We start from the raw sequence: 19,395 nt of genomic DNA, 5'->3' as shown, positions 1-19,395 counted from the left end.
GTTTTTGGGGGACGGGGGGGATTATTAGGGAGTTGGGGAGCCTCCCCCATGCAGACCCTGGCTGATTTCTAGCCTCTCCTATTCAGTCAGGCACATCTACCTATGTGCCTGACCCCAGTCCCTATATGTACCTGCAGCCCCCTGTTCCCAAGTGGCCCTGCACCCCCCTCCCATTCAGCCCCTGTCTCAGTGCTGTCACCCCACTATCTCCTGAGTCCACACCCCAGTCTGTCTCCCCACTAGCCTTCCTGAACCCCAGTCTGTGACTCCCCCCCAGCAGCCCCATGTGCCCCACTCTCTCTGTACCCTTCCCCCTTATCTCATGCCTCCTGGCTCTGCGGGTAGGGTGCTGTGATGAACACAGTTGCAGTGATATATTAGAATTGGAAAAAATTCAGAGAAGAGCAACATAAATGATTAGCGGTATAGAGCAACTTCCACAGGAGGAGAGATTAAAACGACTGGGACAGTTCATCTTAGAAAAGAGATGATTAAGGAGGGATATTATAGATATCTATAAAATCATGAATGGTGTGAGAAAGTGAATAGGGAAATGTTATTTACCCCTTCTCATAACACAAGAATCAGGGGTCACCCAATGAAATTAATATGCAGCAGGTTTAAAACAAACATAAGGAATTACTTCTTCACACAATGCACAGTCAACCTGTGGAACTCCTTGCCAGGGGATGTTACGAAGGCCAAAAGTATAACTGGGTAAAAAAAAATTAGCTAAATTCATGGGGGTTAAAAAGAAATTAGAAAAAAGAATTAGCTAAATTCATGGGTTCAAAAAAGAATTGGCTAAATTCATCCCTCGGCCCGCGCCGCTTTTCGCAGCCCCCATTGGCCTGGAACTGCGAACTGCGGCCAGTGGGACCTGTGATCGGCCAAACCTGCGGACGCTGCAGGTAAACAGTCCCGGCCCGCCAGCGAATTTCCCTGTTGGGCCGCGTGCCAAAGGTTGCCGATCCCTGTGCTATAATATATTGCTATATATTTCTATTTTGCCAAAGTCCTATACTAGTGTCTTTATGCTCAGCTACTAAATATTTAGTACTAAAGTACTTTATTTTATTATAATAAAATATTGCTAGATGTTAAATCCTTGATTTTGTTTTCCAGATTGGAATATGTGGTCATGGGGTCACTTTCAAAGTTAAAATTATGCTTAATTATGGCTTGTTTTTGCTACTGCAAATACAAATTGCATGAGTACGATACCATAACTCAAGCTGCCTGCTAACGGAAAGCTGCTATTTCCCTCTATCTTGAACAAGCTGGAAATAGTACTGACCTACAAATAATAAATTACCTTGTTTCTTTTGGGCGGTAGTGTGAAGAATGCCTGTGCTGGCAACATAGTGTATGTATGGGATTATTAGAGGACAGCATTCCAGAGCAGTACATCTGTTACATCTGCAGGGACCCACCAGGTATGAGTTAAATCACTGGTTCATGCAAAATTAATTGTTATTTACTTGTTACATTTTTGCTAAAAACAGATGGTATTGTATAACCATTACTCACAATAGGATTTACCTATTTTTGTGTGTTTAATATGTTATACTTTTCTGGATGAGTCTTTTATAACATTTGCTTCTGTTTGGTTCTGCATAGCAACTTTTATTTTTCTGAGGGGTAGCCATGTTAGTCTGGATATGTAAAAGCGGCAAAGAGTCCTGTGGCACCTTATAGACTAACAGACGTATTGGAGCATAAGCTTTCATAGATGAAGTGAGTATTCACCCACCATGAAAGCTTATGCTCCAGTACGTCTGTTAGTCTATAAGGTGCCACAGGACTCTTTGCCGCTTTTATTTTTCTGTTACTAAATTCTTAAATTTTGTTCAAAATGTTAACTTACCATTCTCATGAGTTCACAAGAAGTGAGTGCTCTCTTTTCTTATTGAGAAATTACCTCCCACAAAGAGTAGGCTCTTAAAGAGCAGTTCTACTCTGAAAAGTGACTATTTTGTGTAAAAATAGTACCTTCCTACTCACCAAATCTATTCCCTGCGTGTATTTTACTTCTGGGGGAATTCTGCGCCAAAAAATTCTACACACAATATATTAAAATGCTGCAAAATTCTGCATATTTTATTGTTAAAATAACACAATATAATCATGCCAGTTTCAATTATTTTAATAATTTATTTCAAAATACCTGTCAGCAGGTATGTCTGTAACAATACAGTCAAAAAAAAGATTCAGGAAATGTTGGGTGTTTGTTTGTTTGTTACAAATAGATTCTTTAGTAGGCATATTAATACAGAACTTTGAGTAATTCATTTAAACTACAATACAGAAATGTATTTCCCGCACCCCTCAGAAGCAGTGCAAAGGCTTGCAGGAGTCAGGGGTAACGGAGAAGCTGAGGGAGAGGGAAGGAGCCTGGGAGTGAACCTGGAAGGTTGTTAGGTGTGGATGAGAGAAGTATGGAACATAGTTGTTGGTTTTTTTGTTTTTGTTTTTTGGGGATGGGGGGGATTATTAGGGAGTTGGGGAGCCTCCCCCATGCAGACCCTGGCTGATTTCTAGCCTCTCCTATTCAGTCAGGCACATCTACCTATGTGCCTGACCCCAGTCCCTATATGTACCTGCAGCCCCTGTTCCCAAGTGGCCCTGCACCCCCCTCCCATTCAGCCCCTGTCTCAGTGCTGTCACCCCACTATCTCCTGAGTCCACACCCCAGTCTGTCTCCTCGCTAGCCTTCCTGAACCCCAGTCTGTGACTCCCCCCCCGCCCCCCAGCAGCCCCATGTGCCCCACTCTCTCTGTACCCTTCCCCCATATCTCATGCCTCCTGGCTCTGCAGGTAGCGTGCTGTGATGAACGCAGCTGGCTGTTGCTGCCTGTCAGTGAGCTGCTGTCTGTTCTGGTGCAACAGCGGCCTCTGGTGGCCAAAAGGTGGAACTGCAGTGCTTCTCAGGCAGAATGTATTTTCCGTGGAGGAAAAAAAAATTCTGCACTGGACATGAATTCTGAGGGAGTGCAAATTGCCAGACAACTTCTGCATTCAGTTACATCTGTGCAACCTCATTGTGTAACCAATGGCAGAATTTTACCTGTGGAACCGCTGTTGCAGATGATGCTGCATGAGTCAGAAGAAACACAGCTTGATTTTTAGATTTTAGCAGGAATTTCAAGGGCTGGCAATTTGAAAACCATTCTACTTGTAACCTGAGTGTATTTGATCTGGGAGTAATTGGAACAATAAAAATAACTTCACAATGCCATTTTCACAGTTCTTCAGAGCAGAAACACATGTTTTTGGAGGAAAGTTTAGAGTTCTTTCAGGCAAGTTATACACCTATTCCTACTACCCCACCCATCTGGAGATTCAAGTAACAGTTTAGTCTTCTCAGATGGAGAAACGAGGACAAATATACATATTTAAATATATATTTAGGTATCTAAATAAGTGGGCTAATTTGCAGGGGTGATAAGTACTCATAACTGCCACTGACTTCCATGGGAGGTGAAGGTGCTTAGTATCTCTGAAAAATATTCCACTTAATTAGATGCCTCCATTATGGACTTAGGCACCTAACTTTAAGCACAGAAATTTGAAAATTCAGTCCCATGTTTTTGATTGTAAGACGCTTGAGTTTTATAATCTGGCGTGTATATGTGACGCTGTTGAATTTTGCATTTGAAGGTATAAAATTAGTGTGTGCCACTGACTTTAAAGTATTTGGAACTGCTCATCTGATGACACAGTTTAACCCAATCCTCCCTGCCCACCTGACTCCTCCAACTCCACTTTTTCTTTTTTTTCTTTTCTGTTCTTTCTGTCTAGGAGATGAATCATTCAGGATGTCTGCATTTGACACTGTATTGGGAGGACAGGCTGGGTAATGGAGGGTGTTATGCTGGAAGGTGTTAATAGCTACCATCAGGCTGGTTCTTTTACCTACAGATAATTCTGTGCATATCATTTTAGTGTAAGGACCGGCAAGTTTCCATCTAATTTTGTTCTTCTCGTGCTTGTGCATTTCCGTTATGCTACAGGTGTGTATACTTCTTGTGTACCATAGCTGGAGAGTTTTGACTAGCAGCACCTGTAGGGGTGGCTTCTCCCACACCGTTGCTTCTTTGTGCTCTGAACCGAGGGTATAAAGAGTTGAATCATTCCGCTCATCCTTTAGTTCCTTCTTACTTCCTGTGATTGGTAGTGAGAGCGTTTCTGTGTTTACAGCCTCGTTCCTTTGTGACTAAGTTGCAAATAGTTAGCTTTTACATAGTGATACTTATTGTTTCGTCCGTTAGATGTTTGTTTTCTCTTTAATCAATTTTATTTTGTTTTCTGTGGATTCGGCTGGCTTCTGGGACTTGCCTAGTACCAGGGAAGCCTATGTGAAGGTCCCTGTTTTTAAGCCCCGCTCCAGCTGTCATCTGCCAGTGCCTGTCAGTAACCTGCACTCTCTACTGTTTAAAGTGCTTGGACAAGGGTCATGTCAGAGACCCATGCTGACAACACCAAAGGCCTATGTGCCTGTGAGAGAGGTATTGTGTTTTTCAGTACTGACCTCACCACTGAATAAGGGCAGAGATCCTCCACCAGCCCTGTTGCAGGTGCCATACTTATCAGTATTGACGGTAGGGTCTGTTTCGGCCTCATCTGTCTCAGGTCCAATATCCCATTCATCTGCCGTCTCCATGACAATATCTAAACCTCCATGTCCTAGCACAGTACCGATAGCTAGGAAGCCTTCAGTGTTTCCTCACAGACTTGTAGACCTTTAAGGCCTGAAGGACCCATCATGATCATCTATTCTAGTCTGACCTACTGCACATTGCAGGCCACAGAATCTCATCCACCGTCTCCTGTAATAGACCCATAACCTCTGGCTGTGTTACTGAAATCCTCAAATCACGATTTAAAGACTTCAAGTTACAGAGAATCCACCATTTACACTAGTTTAAACCTGCAAGTGACCCATGCTGCAGAGGAAGGCAAAAAACTCCCAGGGTTTCTGTCAATCTGAACCGTGGAAAAATTCCTTCCTGACCCCAAATATGGCAGTCAGTTAAACCCTGAGCACGTGAGCAAGACCCACTAGCCAGACACATGGCAAAGAATTTGCTGTAGTAAATCAGAGCCCTCCCCATCTAATGTCCCATCACTGGCCATTAGAGATATTGCTGCTAGCAGTTGTAGATATGCTACATGCCATTGGAGGCAGTCTCATCATACCATCCCCTCCATAAACTTGTCAAGCTCAGTCTTGAAACCTGGTTAAGTTTTTTCCCCCCCTGCTCCCACTGTAGGCTGTTCCAGAACGTCACTCTTTTCAAGCCTAAACTTGTTGATGGCCAGTTTATATCCATGTGTTCTTGTGTCCACATCGGTGCTTAACATAAATAAGTTCTCACCTTCCCTGGTATTTATCCCTCTGATGTATTTATAGAGAGCAATCCTATCTCCCCTCTGCCTTATTTTGGTTAGGTTAAACAAGCTCCGCTCTTTGTTTCCTCTCATAAAGTAGGTTTTCCATTCCTTGAATCATCCTAGTTAGCCCTTTTCTGCACCTGTTCCACTTTGAATTTATCTTTCTTAAACATGGGAGACCAGAGTTGCACACAGTATTCCAGATGAGGTCTCACCAGTGCCTTTTGTATAATAATACTAACACTTTCCAATCTCTGCTGGAAATACCTCACCTGATGCATGCTAGGACTGTTAGCCTTTTTCATGGCTGCATCACATTTGTGGCTCTCAGTCATCCTGTGATCAGCCAATACACCCAGGTCTTTCTTCTCCTCTGTCACTTCCAACTGATTAGTCCCCATCTTATGCCTATAAATAAGGTTAAGATTTTGTCCTAAGGATTCGAGTCCTTAGCCTCCTGCGCCTTATTACACCTCTCAGCAAAAATAGCCTTTTTAGTGGCCACCACCTCTGCTAGAAGTATGGGGGAACTGCATGCTCTTGTGACAGAGCCTCCATGTGCTATTTTGTACAATGACAAGATCCGGATTAGGCCACACCCCAAGTTTCTGTCCAGGATGGTATCTGATTTCTACCTAAATCAGCCTATATATTTGCAAGGTTTTTTCCCAAAGCCGTATGCTCAGAAGGACAAACAAAAGCTACATGCTTTAGATGTGTGCTGCACTCTAACCTTTTATCTGGACAGACCAAAGCCCTTTCAGGTTTTTCCCCCATATCTTTATATCCTGTGCAGAACAAATGGGAGGTCACCCTATTACAGAGCACCAACTCTCTGAATGGATTAACACCATCATTGTGAAGTGCTGTGCTGCCCGAAGTATTCCTTCCTTAGAAGCTGTCATCTCTCTCAACAAGAATTCACTTGGCCTCTGCTGCGTTTGTGGAAATGTGTCTATTGTGGACATCTGCAGAGCGGCAATGTGGTCCTCTGTCTGCACCTTTTCTAGACACTGTGCAATTACTGCAGCATCAAGGCAAGACACGAATGTGGGAAAGCAGTCCTACAGTCCCTCTTCTGAAGACACTCCAAGCCACACCACCGCTGAAAGGTGTAACATGATGCAATGGCTGCAAGTTGAAGCTAGACAAATTCAGACTAGAAATAAAGTGTAAATTTTTAGCAGTGGGAGTAATTAACCATTGGAACGATTTACCAGGGGTTGTGGTGGATTCTCCATCACTGGCCATTTTTAAATCAAGATGGGATGTTTTTCTGAAAGATCTGCTCCGGGGATTATGTTGGGGAGGTTCTATGGCCTGTGTTACACAGAAGGTCAACCTAGATGATCACAATGGTCCCTTTTGGCCTTGGAATCAATGACAATGGCTTGGGGGTCGCCAGCAGTGTAATGTTAATATGCAAGCACTCGAAGAAGAAAAAGCAAACACTCATTTTCTCGTAACTGCTGTTCTTTGAGATGTGTTGCATACGTCCATTACATGACCCATCCTTAGACTCCAGGCATTGGAGTCTATAGTTGGGATCCCAGTGCAAAGGAACTGAAGGATGATTGGGGCGACTCCACCCTTTATACCCTCAGTTCAGAGCATGAGGAAGCCAAAGAATGAGCAGGGCCTCCCCTCCAGGTACTACTAGGGAAAACACTCCAGCACCGTGCTGTGACACGCACATATCTACAGTGTGTTGGACACACACAACACATTTCAAAGAACAACAGTAACAGGAAGGTGAGTAACTATTTTTAACAGTTGCAAAGTGAAAGTACTATATAGTTCTGGGAATAATTAGGGATACAATTATTTTTATGATGATTAAATTAGTATAAAAGTAAGGTGATCAGTTAAGTTACTTAGGGTTCACTCATACTTGCGGTATAGAAACAGAAGTCACCAGACTGGATCAGACCTAAGTTCCTCTAGTCCAATATCCGTCTCTGACAGGGGTCAGTATGAGATATTTCAGAAGAAAGTGTAGAATCCTGCTGTAAATCCTGATCTAAAATCCTGTCTTGCCCTGAAGCACAAGGTTTAATAGCTTTTCAAATTTTTTGTTGTTATTTATCATAGCTCTGAATATTCTTGATATCCATTTAAATGTCCCATCTCTTTTTTTAATCTTAAGTTCTTGGTATCTTAAATTATCTTTTCAGTAAGTGGATATCTTTTTAGAAAAGACCATTATAATTCACAACTTTAATTCAGTTTCAAATTCAGTTCACAGGTGTATCATGGTATAGAATGTTTTTTACTTCGTCACGCTTGAGTACTGAGTTATTTGTTTGATTTTCTTTTAAAATGTCATTTATAGAAGTCAGACAGTATACTGTGTCATATACTTGATGATGTGAATTTCTTTGAAAACCCATGATAAAAGAAAGGATGTCAGAAAATATTTTAAGGATACCACTCCTGACTGTTGTAGTCACTTCTGGAGAATAAATTCTGATTGTTGTTTACCCGTAGGTCAGAGATGGAGTGCCAAATATCTTTACGATAAGGACTGGTTAAACAATGGGCATATGTGTGGATTATCATTTTTAAAAGAAAATTACTCTCACCTTAATGCCAAAAAGATAGTGTCAACACACCACCTGCTGGCTGATGTGTATGGTGTAACTGAAATACTACATGGACTGCAGCTGAAGATTGGGATACTAAAGTAAGTGTGGGTCTGGTGTTTCCTCCCCATCTATAGAGGAAGTGAGAGCTCAGTGTGTATGTCAGGATAATTTTCTTTTTAATTTTTATATTAAAGACCAAACAGATGTATATCGGTACACATTTAGGCAGTATATTATTGAAAATGTCATGGCACAATTTGAATTGTTTGGATAGATGATGATGCGTTCTGGAGCTCAGTCTGTGACAGGGCAGAAGCTGGGTTCCTCCTCTTCCTCTCAGCTCAGTGAGGAGGAATCCAGGGTCTGCACTTCTTGACAAAGCCTGAGGGGAAAAAAATATTGGTAAGTGGGAATGTAATTGTTTTCTCCATTAAACACTAGAATGTGAATTTGTGCTCCTACTATTGACTGTTAATGATGAATACTGAGACAAAGGAAAAATATTTGAAGAGGCTAAAGACTGTTTTTTATCCAAAACTTGCATGTGGTAGTATCTGTCTAATCCGGTTTGAAAGCGAAATGAAGACTTCTGCGCTTCTAAATCTGCCACCTGCAATCTATTCCCCTGTATCTAATCATCTCAGAGTTCTTAATAAATAGTATTAAATTAATTCTCTCAAATATTTGTGTGAAATTAGGAATTACTATGCCAATTTTACAGAAGGGGAAACTGAGTCACAGATTGGTTGTTACTTGCTCAAGGTCCGACAATTATTCAGTTCAGAACAGAGCCCAGATCTCCATTGCTGTACTTTAGCTAGTAGACTGTGCTTTGTCTGAACAATCGTTATGTGGTTGGCTAATTTGGGATACAGTCATTTCTTCAAAGCCTGAATGTTTAACATTCTCTTTTGTATAATTTTCTAATTATACTTCCACTGTACTGTTTACTGGTCCAATCATGCCAGGCAATGGAAATTTCAATGGCAGTTGATAGTGCTCAGCACCTGACAGGAGTGGACATTTTGGGAGTATTCGCGTTTTTGTTTTATCATAACACACTTATTAAAGATGACCAGGGCATAATGGATTTACCAAAAATTAAGAGGTCCACAGCAATGCTGGGTGAAATCTTTGGCAATTATGTTCCCCTAAAAAATTGCCTATTAATATAAATACAGTGGCTGTAGCTCACGAAAGCTTATGCTCAAATAGATTGGTTAGTCTCTAAGGTGCCACTAGTCCTCCTTTTCTTTTTAAGAATTTTAAAAGATTTCATTGCTGAAAGAGATTGTTCTATTCTAACTTTTCTTCTCCCCTTCTTTCCAGAAATACACATCACCCTGATCTTCATCTTTGGGCTTGCTCAGGGGTACGAAAAGAGCAAGAGCAAGTAACATTTGGGGTAGAGAAGAAAATAGTGACTTTGCCAGATACTGTTAATCCATCTGAAAGGACATGTCACAACCAAAGCCGTAAAGAACCACCCCCTAGTTTACCCCAGAAGATGGAAGAAACTTACATTATAAGCGAGCACAGTTACCAGAAACCACAGAGTTTTGGTCAGGACTGCAAATCAGTTACTGACCATGTGAGCTCAGATGATGAAGATATAAGTAGCTTTGAGGAAGATCAGGAATTTTGTTCAGATGATAAAAACTGTTTACAATATTCTTTAAAAGAAGATGGCGTGAGTGAGCAGGTAAAACTCATTATTCATATGTATAGACTTAGAGTTTAAAAAGATCAAACTCATAAAATAGTTAGAAGTGCATGCCCATTACTGAATTATCAACTGATATGTGTTCTGTTGGTAGGCAGATGGATCAGTACAACCCACTTAAAATGAAGTTTAATGTAGTGAAACTCATTATGGTGAAGTAGGTTGGATTTAGATTGTTGCAGTTCAATGTTGATAAATGCAAAGTAATGCACATTGGAAAACATAATCCCAGTTATACATATAAAATGATAGGGTCTAAATTAGCTGTTACCACTCAAGAAAGAGATCTTGGAGTCATTGTGGATAGTTCTCTGAAAACATCCACTCAATGTGCAGCGGCAGTCAAAAAAGTGAACAGAATGTTGGGAATCCATTAAGAAAGGGATAGTTAATAAGACAGAAAATACCATCGTGCCACTATATAAATCCTGGTACGCCCACATCTAGAATACTGCATGCAGATGTGGTCGCCCTATCTCAAAAAAGATATATTGAAATTGGAAATGGTTCAGAAAAGGGCAACAAAAATGGTGTGGAACGGCTTCCATATGAGGAAAGATTAATAAGACTGGAACTTTTCAGCTTGGAAAAGAGACGACTAAGGGGGGATCTGATTGAAAATCTATAAAATCATGACCGATGTGGAGAAAGTAAGTTAGTGTTTGTTATTTACTGCTTCTCCTAACGCAAAACCTAGGAGTCACCAAGTGAAATTAATAGGCAGTAGGTTTAAAACAAACAAAAGGAAGTATTTTTTCACACAACACACAGTCAACCTGTGGAACTCCTTGCCAGAGGCTGTTGTGAAGGCCAAGACTATAACAGCATTCAAAAAAGAACTAGATAAGTTCACAGAGGATAGGTTAATCAATGGTTATTAGCCAGGATGGGCAGGGATGGTGTCCCTAGCCTCTGTTTGCCAGAAGCTGGGAATGGGTGACAGGGGATGGATCACTTGATGATTACCTGTTCTGTTCAATCCCCCTGGGGCAGCTGGCATTGACCACTGTCAGAAGACCGGATACTGGGCTAGATCAACCTTTGGTCTGACCCACTGTGGCCGTTCTTATGGTCTTAATTCATTAATTGCTAATTTGTAAACCCAGCTACAGTGGATTTCTGCTTATAGGGAGGTGGTTCTGTTAATATAACTAAGAAGTTCCAGTACATCTAGATTTCTTGTATTCAAGAAAAGTTTGTGGTTGCACTTATTTTTTTTTCCATTTTGAAAGATTCTATTGGTTTGAGAGAGATTGATTCCCTGTATTTAAAATGAAGAGTATAAACGGAACCTGTTGTCTTTCTCGTAACAGAAGAAATTGGTTGAAGAGCAAATTGTTTGTTTCTCTCTGTTGTCTTTTGGTCTCTTAACAGTTTTTAAAACCTGGATTTCTAATTATATTTACCGTTGGTCTGTATCTTTCTTTTGACACCAAACTTCCCTCCAGAATTCAGTCATATAGGTTAACAATTAACTAAGCTTGTTTCTGCTCATGTAAAGATTTCTAACAAATGTTTTAGACAGAGTTCTTTGAAATGTAAAGCCCATCTAATATATACAGTGCTGATTTTTCTATAGTTTTATCTTAGTGATGTTATAGCAGGGCTGGGCAAACTACAGCCCGGGGCCCGCATCCGGCCCTTCAGACTTTTTAATCTGGCCCTCGAGCTCCCGACGGGGAGCGGGGTTCGGGGCTTGCCCTGCTCCGCACATCTCCCAGAAGCAGCAGCATGTCCCCCCTCTGGCTCTTACGCGTAGGGGCAGCCAGGGGGCTTCACACGCTGCCCCTACCCCAAGCGCCTCCCCTGCAGCTTCCATTGGCCGAGAACTGTGAGCATTCATGGCCCGCCATACAATTTCCATACCCAGATGTGGCCCTCAGGCCAAAAAGTTTGCCCACCCCTGTGCTATAGTAAAGGTTGTGCCCACACCTCTAAACCTGTTTTCAGTTGCTTGTAACTTCCTTATACCATTGATTTGATTTGGGCAGGGGGGCTGAAAGTGTCTGGTTTTACTCTAGAAGCGGACTTAAAACAAAAAAACTTCTTAAGCTTTTTGAGATACCCAAGTATTTGAAAATAAATAAAACACTTAGACTCACCCACTTGTCTCCCCCATTAAAAAAAATTATTCAGTTACTTTTTTTTCTTGGTACTCTGGTGTCACAAACATAAATAAATTTTATATATTCTTTAATGAAAAATTACACTTCACCTTGCTTGGAGTTAATTGTTTGTTCAATAATATAGTTTACATATTGAGTGTGTGCCGTAAGGACACATGCAGCAATATGAAATATTGCTGAATAGGGTCATATCTTGGAAAAACAATCCATATATCCGTTTCTGCAGAATTCAGGTTTCCTTGGAATCTCAGCTATGACTTTACTGGCTTTTGGTTACAATTTATTAGGTTTGGAAGGGGAATCTGTTGGGTCAGCTAGTCCTTTCCTTTCCACTACTTTCACAGCACCATAAAGTACTGTCTGTCTAACCTTACTGTACTCTGTATTGAGTGAGGTTGGCGGGTGGGGTTGCTGGGGCTGGCCGGCCGGTTAAGGTGGTTTAACTGGTAAGACTAATGTTAATGGTTAAGATTTTACATCCCTATTTCCTATGTAAACCATTTTGCATTTATCCTAATTTTGATTTCAGCTCTGTTTTCAAGTTGGCTTGAGACACGATTTGAATTATTTGTAACTGTTTTGAACTGACTCAAGAGCAACTATATTTGCTACAGTTCTCCTCTCCAACCCTGTTCCTCAAACCCTTGACTATGACTTGGCAATGTCCCTCCTAAACTGTTGCAACCTTTGGCCTTTCAGATTCTTGTTTCCACATCTCCAGTCTATGCACAGTTCTACTGCCGATCCTCTCTTTCACACACTCAGATGGTATCCAATGTTGAGTCCCCTTTTATTAGTTCTGCTTCTCCTTAAACATCATAGGTTGTTCGTAAATTTACAAAACACATTAGGGGGTGGGAGTGTCCTTAATCTTGCATGTTTGTTTCAGTGTTACAAAGTGTTACAGGGGGCTGGAGGAGGTCTTGAAAATTACCAGAAAATGAAGAGCCCTGTGTAGCTCGAAAGTTTGTCTTTTTGACCAACAGAAGTTGGTCCGATTAAAGATATTACCTCATCCACCATGTCTCACCAAAACATATTGTGTCATTTATGGACAGCCCCTAACATTGTTTCCTCACTCCTGACTCTTAAGCTTTTACACAGCCCCGCCTCACCCTGCACACTTCCATCATGTTCCTTTTGTATCCTTCTCCACCAAATGTTTCTTCTGCACTGCCCCTTAGTGTTAGAATGCCCTTCCTGATCTCACGTGTCATATAGGTCCCCCTCATTTGTTCTTATGCCAACAATGTCCATAATCTTAAATAGCTTGTCCCCCTTGCAAGTGTTAATCCCAGTATGTCATCTCCAGGACCCACCCATAGACCAGCAAAAGCAGGAAAGTCCAGATTTGGTGGGATTCATATTTCTAAAGCTTCAGAAAAACAGGAAGAGAACATTTTTGTTTAATAAATCATTTCAGGCCACTTTTGCAGGAAAAAAACTTTTCAGATGCAAAATAGTCTCAAGAATGTGGGTTTCTCAAACAGTTCTATCAATATATTTATAACACTGTTCACTCTTTTCTGTGGCAGCTGGCTTGCACTGATAGTGACTAACAAGCGTACTATCAAACTAATACTGTCGTTGAGTTTCTGTCTGAAATGCAATAATCACCGATAGTCAGACAGCTTCAGTATATGTGGGATTATTGGATTCTACAGTTAAAATCAACTGTTTATATAAATTTATGGGAATTGCTCTTCTAGCTCATGCCTTTGAGCTGTTAAATCAGGTATCTTGTCTTTGGTCATAGCTATTACTTGAGAGTTCACAGGAATGTACCTGGCACATTATGGAATAATACACATGGGAAGAAAACGATTAGATTTGCTTTTAGTTCTCATAGCTATACGTGTTACTGGTCATACAATTATATGGCCCCTTTTAATACTCCAGCCATGTGATCTAACCATGGTAACAAGTTACACAGGATGACAGCAGTCTGAAGAAGGAATGTACTTTTGTCTTAAATCTGTCTGTCAGTATGCTATGAACTTTGAAATTAATTTAACAGACAAACTTTGGGATTTTAGATATAATTCCATTTTTGTATTTTCACTTCATCCTCTGTTGGACAGCAAACACAAAAAAATCCTGGACTCTTGCTTGAATTGGATAATGGCTCACTGGTGCATTCAGCACTTCATGAATTAAGAGTTAGAAGTTTATGTAGCAGAGTGGTGAGACGTGGGCCACTCCTATTGCACTAAACTGAGTACAGGATCTTGTGAACGTAACACTGCCTCCCCCGCTGCCCCCTGGTGCTTTCTGCTAACACTCTTCTGTGTCTGTGGTAATCCTGAAAGCTAGATGTACTCATTTGTTTGACATTTTTATTGCTCTTATTGTCCGCTAATGTTCTTAAAAACTGCATACCGATATGCATGTTTATGTTTTTGTGAAATAGTGGTACAATTAAAAACTCCATCATTCAGGGCATTTGTACCAAGTATTATAATCAAAACCAGAATCCAAGTGGATTGAAATTGAAAATAAAGCATTTATTAAGGGCTAACTTTGTTGCTTTTTGTTGGTCCTATGGAGAAGAACACTGTTGAAGGGAATGTGGTGTGTGCTTGTAATGAAAAAAAAGGATCAGAAGAACAAGTGGATTCCCATCTTCAATGGCAGCTAAATCTCCTTACCCACATAGAGAATGTACAGAATGAAGTCACCAGCAGAATGGACCTCATTGAAAAAGAAGTTGATGGTAATTACATTGTTACGAAATATTGACATTAATCTGTATAGAGCTTTGAACATTCAAAGCATTAAATGAACAAGAAGAAGTCTCCCATTACCTCTGTCGTGTAGATGACTAAGACAGTGATTAAGGCCCAAATTTTCAAAGGTGTTTATAATTTTGGGGTTCTGGGACACCCAGAGTCTGATTTTTCAGAGATATTGCGCATCTGCAACATCTACTGAGGTAATGAGTATTCAGAATGTCTGAAGTCAAGCCCAGGCATGCAGCATTAACAATAAATCAAAAACCTGGGCCAACATGACTTGCCCAAGGCCACACAGTGAGACCATGAAATAGCAGGCTCCTGCTCCCATGCTCTGCCTACTAATCTGCAGCATCTCCTGAAGTTGATAGCATTTGTTTGGGCAATAGTATCAATCAGTTACCTGAGGAAGAGGAAAGAAGTCTTCATCTTCAGCTGTGGTTTACTGTGTATTGGTTTAGAAACTAACTGGTAATAGCCTGGATTAAGGAGGCAGACCAGGCTTCATAACAACAAATTTACACAAAGATGATGCAGTAGAACTAAGTGTTGTAATAGATGAATGCATTCAGTTTTCACTAGGGCTATAAATTAATTGCAGTTAACTCCTGAAGTTAACTGAAAACAAAATTAACATGTTCATTATTTTTTAACATGTTAATTGCATACCTCTGGGTCGGGTGGGAGGATGAAGCCCCAGCCCGGAGCTCCGGGCGCAGCAGCAGGGTCTGAAGCTCTGTGCCCATAGCCTATATTTGAAAATATAGAAAACATCTAAAAATTTAAATAAATGGTATTCCAGTATTGTTTAACAGTGTGATTAAAACTGTGATTAATCACTATTAATTTTTTTAATTGCTTCACAGCCCTAGTTTTCACATGTTGAGACTCACTTCACAAATGAAGAGAGTTTGAACAAAGTGTAGTTATTGTGTCCTTAATTATTTCTTACCTAAAACAAAATAACGTTAGCCCTGATGGAATGTTTATGATCAGATTGCATGTACATTGACTATGTTTCTAGAAAAATGGGATTAGACTCTTGCCTTCCCTCTTTTTTATGAGCACTGAAATTCAGTCAGAAGTTAGTGAGATTCCACTCTGAAAGTGACTGTCTTATATCACCTGCTCCCTGTTTTTGTTTAGTGATACGTTAAAGTTAGTTTTCAGAGTAGCAGCTGTGTTAGTCTGTATTCGCAAAAAGAAAAGGAGTACTTGTGGCACCTTAGAGACTAGCAAATTTATTTGAGCATAAGCTGTCGTGAGCTACAGCTCACTTCATCGGATGCAGTCAGTGGAAAATACAGTGGGGAGATTTATATACATAGAGACCATGAAACAATGGGTGTTACCATACACACTGTAAGGAAAGTGATCACTTAAGATGAGCTATTACCAGCAGGAGAGCGGGCGGGAAAAAACCTTTCGTAGTGATAATCAAGGTGGGACATTTCCAGCAATTGACAAGAACATCTGAGGAACGGTGGGGGGTGGGGAAATAAACATGGGGAAATAGTTTTACTTTGTGTAATGACCCATCCACTCCCAGTCTCTATTCAAGCCTAAGTTAATTGTATCCAGTTTGCAAATTAATTCCAATTCAGCAGTCTCTCGTTGGAGTCTGTTTTTGAAGTTTTAAAGTTAGTGACAGAAGTGAGTCTTCACAACCTTTTATTCCTGTTGAGTTTTTAGTACTGCAGAATCGTGACAGCTGAGACAGTGAGCTGGAGTCTTTTCTTTGTATGTGTATCATCAACACATTGTTGGCTAATTTGTCCTAACATACCTTTATATTACTGGAATTTAGCTATCAAAGTAATTGGAATGATTAATAAGGGGAACACTTTAAAATGCATAAAAGAATGAAAATTTCCATGGAGCACTGAATTATTTGATTCTTCAGAAAATGTCTTCATTTAAATAACGATTTGAGTATCTGTAAGTTGCACCTTCATATTAATGACGCATATGGCAGAGGCATGCTCCATTTTATGCAAATTACCTGCTGCCCTCGGGCTTGGCAAGTTGACAGCATTTACAAGAATGGTTGTTGGTCCATGTTCAATAGCATACAGAAGAAGTAGATTTGGAAAGGGTATGAGCCTAAAAACTCAAATACAGAATGTCTCTAGCAACAAATAGTGTAAGTATTCTGAATTTTTATGATAGGCTGCTCTTCATCCGGGCAGGGAGTTTGGCTATGAAATATTCTGAGGTGCATCATTGGCAGTCACACACCTGGTTTGCATGGAGCCATGGGTGGGGCACAATAGCCATTTAAATTTGGGTTGACAAGTTAGGACCAAATCCTAGTCAGGTTGAAGTCCTCAAGTATTTTGCCACTGACTTCAAGGACACTAAGATATGGCCCTTACTGCATTTCAACACACCTAGCTTTGGAGGATTGAGCACTCTTTTTCCGAAGATCCCTTTCTAATCAAACTCTTTTTTACATTTTTCTCAATTTAGTTTTAGAAAGCTGGCTTGACTTCACTGGAGAGCTGGAACCACCCGATCCTCTTGCAAGACTGCCTCAACTCAAGCGACGTATCAAACAGCTCTTAATTGACATGGGGAAAGTACAGCAAATAGCCACGCTGTGCTCTGTATGACAAAAGGAAGAATAAAGGAATAAAAATAGGCTCTCTACAGTGAATTTTCTTATTAGCCACAAGACTGGCAGGAGGACAGCAAAAAGCTGGATATTTGTCTGGTTCTGAGCTGATTACGTTTTTAGCCTGAAGCTTTGGAGAAAGAAAAGGAAATCTAGAGTAAGGAAATTAACACTGAAAAGCTAAATACTCTGTATTCAAGATGCAAATTACAATATGTCGCATATTGAGGAACATTGACATGGTCTACAATATGATAAATAAGACATGTGAAGTGACAGAATTTCTCCTTCAGGTCATACAAGAAGGTTCAAGAAATCTCTGCAATGGAAAATGCTATAATTTTATAGTCAGTAGCAGAAAGAGCCAAACTCTCAAATGTCAGTGGGAAAAATGTACAATCGTAATTATTTTTTCTCCCATTGCTAGTGAAAATACAGACACAGAGAGATCCATAGCCTCTCTACAGTTGGTCCACCCCCAAAGTTTTAGGCAGGTAACTGATCTTTTGCAGTCCATGAACTGTTTCTTATCTAATTAGTGTTATTTGGGAAAATGAAAACATTTGCTTCACTTTTGAAAGAAACAGGATGTGGTGGTCTCCTTATAAATATTTTTTTTTTTAATGGAAATCCTCATTACAGCACCCTTAGGCTCTTTTTAAAACGTAAGTGGCAAACAGTGGTCAGATGTGCCAAATAATACTAAAACCACTGGGATGACAGTTTGAAGATAGTGAAATACATGAAGAGTTTTGTTCAAAGTTCTACCTGGTGCCAGCAATCCATCCAAAATTGTATCTAGTTTTATATTTTTTTACGTTCTATTGCAGTATTCAGGATTCAAAATACGTTTTGTCCTGGGTAGTTCAGCTTGGTGTTAACCTTCTGAATCTTTACCAACCTCATCTGGGATGAGGAATGACAAAAGCAGCAAAACTGCTTGTTTGTGGCTGTGAATTATTAAACCACTAGATTGGATATCGCAAAGATACATTATCTAGGATGTTTTTATAAAACTTTTAGCTTCAGTCATAAGTGAGTAAAACATCATGAAACCAAAGGCAACCTAGTTGCTCTGTTAGCTCTTGCTGGATTTTGAGCTCAGGACCTTCTCTTTGCCTGTGCTCATGTAAGTTGTCACTGCACCCAGTGCTACATATGTATGTGTAGGTATATGTGTATATACACACACATTCATATGTACATACTATATACATATTTATATCTACACATGTCTAGTTTTATTACTATAGACTATAAGAACTGGTGGTTAACATGAAATGTTACCTTTTAACAAGCAGTTTATAAAATTGAAAATAATGTATGTACAGGTTTTGGAATTTGTAAAATATGACTGTTAAAAGGAGGCTATTTAATTGATGACATAAGATACTTGAACGTTTTATGCCTCACAACTGTTTATCAGTTCTAGTTTTCTGTATAAATGCATTTTAGAACCGATAGACAGTAAACTTGAATTTACCTTTTGATAAGAGTACAAGCCACTGTACATTCAAAAATTATTTAAATTTGCAAACACACTGTTCTATATGTAAGGTACTGTATGTAAAACTGTTTATTAAAACTATTCTGCATACTCTACATTTTCCACTTTTCTTCCTATCCTATACAGAAATGTAAAAAAGTGATTAAAATAATGTACAGACCATAAAAAACTTGAATTTTTGAATGCCTGTTGAGGATTCAAATAATCGAAAAGTGTGCCAAAAATGGATTGTGTACAAAAGATGTTGAAACTAGTGCTTTGAACTTTCATCATAAAACCATCATTGAGAGAGAAAGTAGCATGCCCGGGTGCTTATTGAAAAATGCCTACACTAAAGTCTCTAATTTATCGGTCATGTCTGAAGTAAGTTAATGCTATTAATATTTTACCTCTAAACCAAATGTGTCAACGTCCGTTATAGAATGATACCTATTTAAAAGGTCTCTTCAACAGCAGTTACCACACCGTTGTATTGGTGATATTACAGCTCTGTATTAATTCCAAAACTCAACTCAATCTTAATTATATAGCAGGGATTGGCATCTCCATAATTTAAAGAGGAAATACAGTAACTGAGGAATATGTCAAGGAATGTTGATTTTTTTTTTTTTATGGCAACCACTACAATGTTTAACAAAATACCCTGATGTTTTATACAGGATAATTTGATGCTTAAATGACTACTTAAGACACATTTCACAGTATTAACAGCTG

The 19,395-nt window shown here is 39.8% G+C and overlaps 1 protein-coding gene across 13 annotated transcripts in view; it reads left to right on the top strand.

Moving 5' to 3' along the window:
• Positions 1-18,965, top strand: part of PHF20L1 (PHD finger protein 20 like 1) — a 78,851-nt gene extending 59,886 nt beyond the window's left edge. For 3 of the 13 annotated variants that reach the window (XM_074943833.1, XM_074943830.1, XM_074943831.1), the window contains exons 18-22: positions 1,337-1,436; positions 7,882-8,077; positions 9,309-9,681; positions 14,376-14,541; positions 17,030-18,962. In XM_074943833.1, the coding sequence (XP_074799934.1) occupies positions 1,337-1,436; positions 7,882-8,077; positions 9,309-9,681; positions 14,376-14,541; positions 17,030-17,172 (978 nt within the window). In that variant the 3' untranslated portion in view covers positions 17,173-18,962. Of the gene's footprint in view, positions 1-1,336; positions 1,437-7,881; positions 8,078-9,308; positions 9,682-14,375; positions 14,542-17,029 lie in introns of all 13 variants that reach the window. The other 10 variants (XM_074943835.1, XM_074943834.1, XM_074943839.1 and 7 more) reach the window with 7 other exon arrangements.
• Positions 18,966-19,395: the final 430 nt, after the last annotated feature.

Source organism: Natator depressus, chromosome 2, assembly GCF_965152275.1.
Source record: "Natator depressus isolate rNatDep1 chromosome 2, rNatDep2.hap1, whole genome shotgun sequence".
NCBI lineage: Eukaryota > Metazoa > Chordata > Testudines > Cheloniidae > Natator > Natator depressus.
This window is presented reverse-complemented; position numbering and strand designations above follow the sequence as displayed.